General features: G+C 44.6%; 1 protein-coding gene across 1 annotated transcript in view; it reads left to right on the top strand.

The window, feature by feature from the left end:
• The first annotated feature begins 265 nt into the window (after nucleotides 1–265).
• RNF125 (ring finger protein 125) overlaps nucleotides 266–657 on the top strand; it is an 8,250-nt gene continuing 7,858 nt past the window's right edge. The window contains exon 1 of the mRNA XM_009639479.1: nucleotides 266–363. Coding sequence (XP_009637774.1) covers nucleotides 266–363 — 98 coding nt within the window. The remainder of the gene's footprint in view (nucleotides 364–657) is intronic.

The raw sequence follows: 657 nt of genomic DNA on the forward strand, positions 1-657 counted from the left end.
CCACTAATCCCATCTGCTTTTATTACTAAAACCTGTTACTAAAAGTGAAGTGGCTCGGACACTCCCAGAGGTAGGTATGCCTTTACCCAGTCAAAACCCTGTGACGGGTAGATCAGGGAGCCCCTTAGCACACAACAGCCTAACACCTTCCCTGTGGCTGCTGCCTAAAACCTCCAAGTGTAATTCTCCAGCTCTGGATTTCATCATGTACTGGAGAAATTCCCGCATCTTAACAACCTGGACTCTTGCCTATCATAGGCGTGGCATGGAGTATTCTTCTGTTTATGGGCTCAGGAAAACTTACAGCAAGCTATCAGTATGTATATTTGTGACATTGTCCAGCAGCAACACTACAAAAATGAAGTAATCTTTGCTGTGATGGCAGGTTTTGACATCGTGGACTGCAGGCTTTGCCCTCCCCACAGGGGACAGGTCCCTCGCTTCTGCTTTGAAATGAGTCCTTGCAGTCACATACATTTCAGTGCTACCCGGATGCTCAGTTTGTTTTCAGTGCTCCCCTTAACGCAAGTAGGGCTGCAGGAACAACACCCACAATCTTCTTAACAATGTGTCCTAAGAACAAATATCCTGCGATGTTACACCTGGGATGCATTTGGTGCAAGATTTTGACTTTTTTTTTTTTTTTTTTTTTTTTTT

The sequence above is a fragment of the Egretta garzetta genome, unplaced genomic scaffold (genome assembly GCF_000687185.1).
Source record: "Egretta garzetta isolate BGI_Z169 unplaced genomic scaffold, ASM68718v1 scaffold35, whole genome shotgun sequence".
In the NCBI taxonomy this organism is placed as follows: Eukaryota; Metazoa; Chordata; class Aves; order Pelecaniformes; family Ardeidae; genus Egretta; species Egretta garzetta.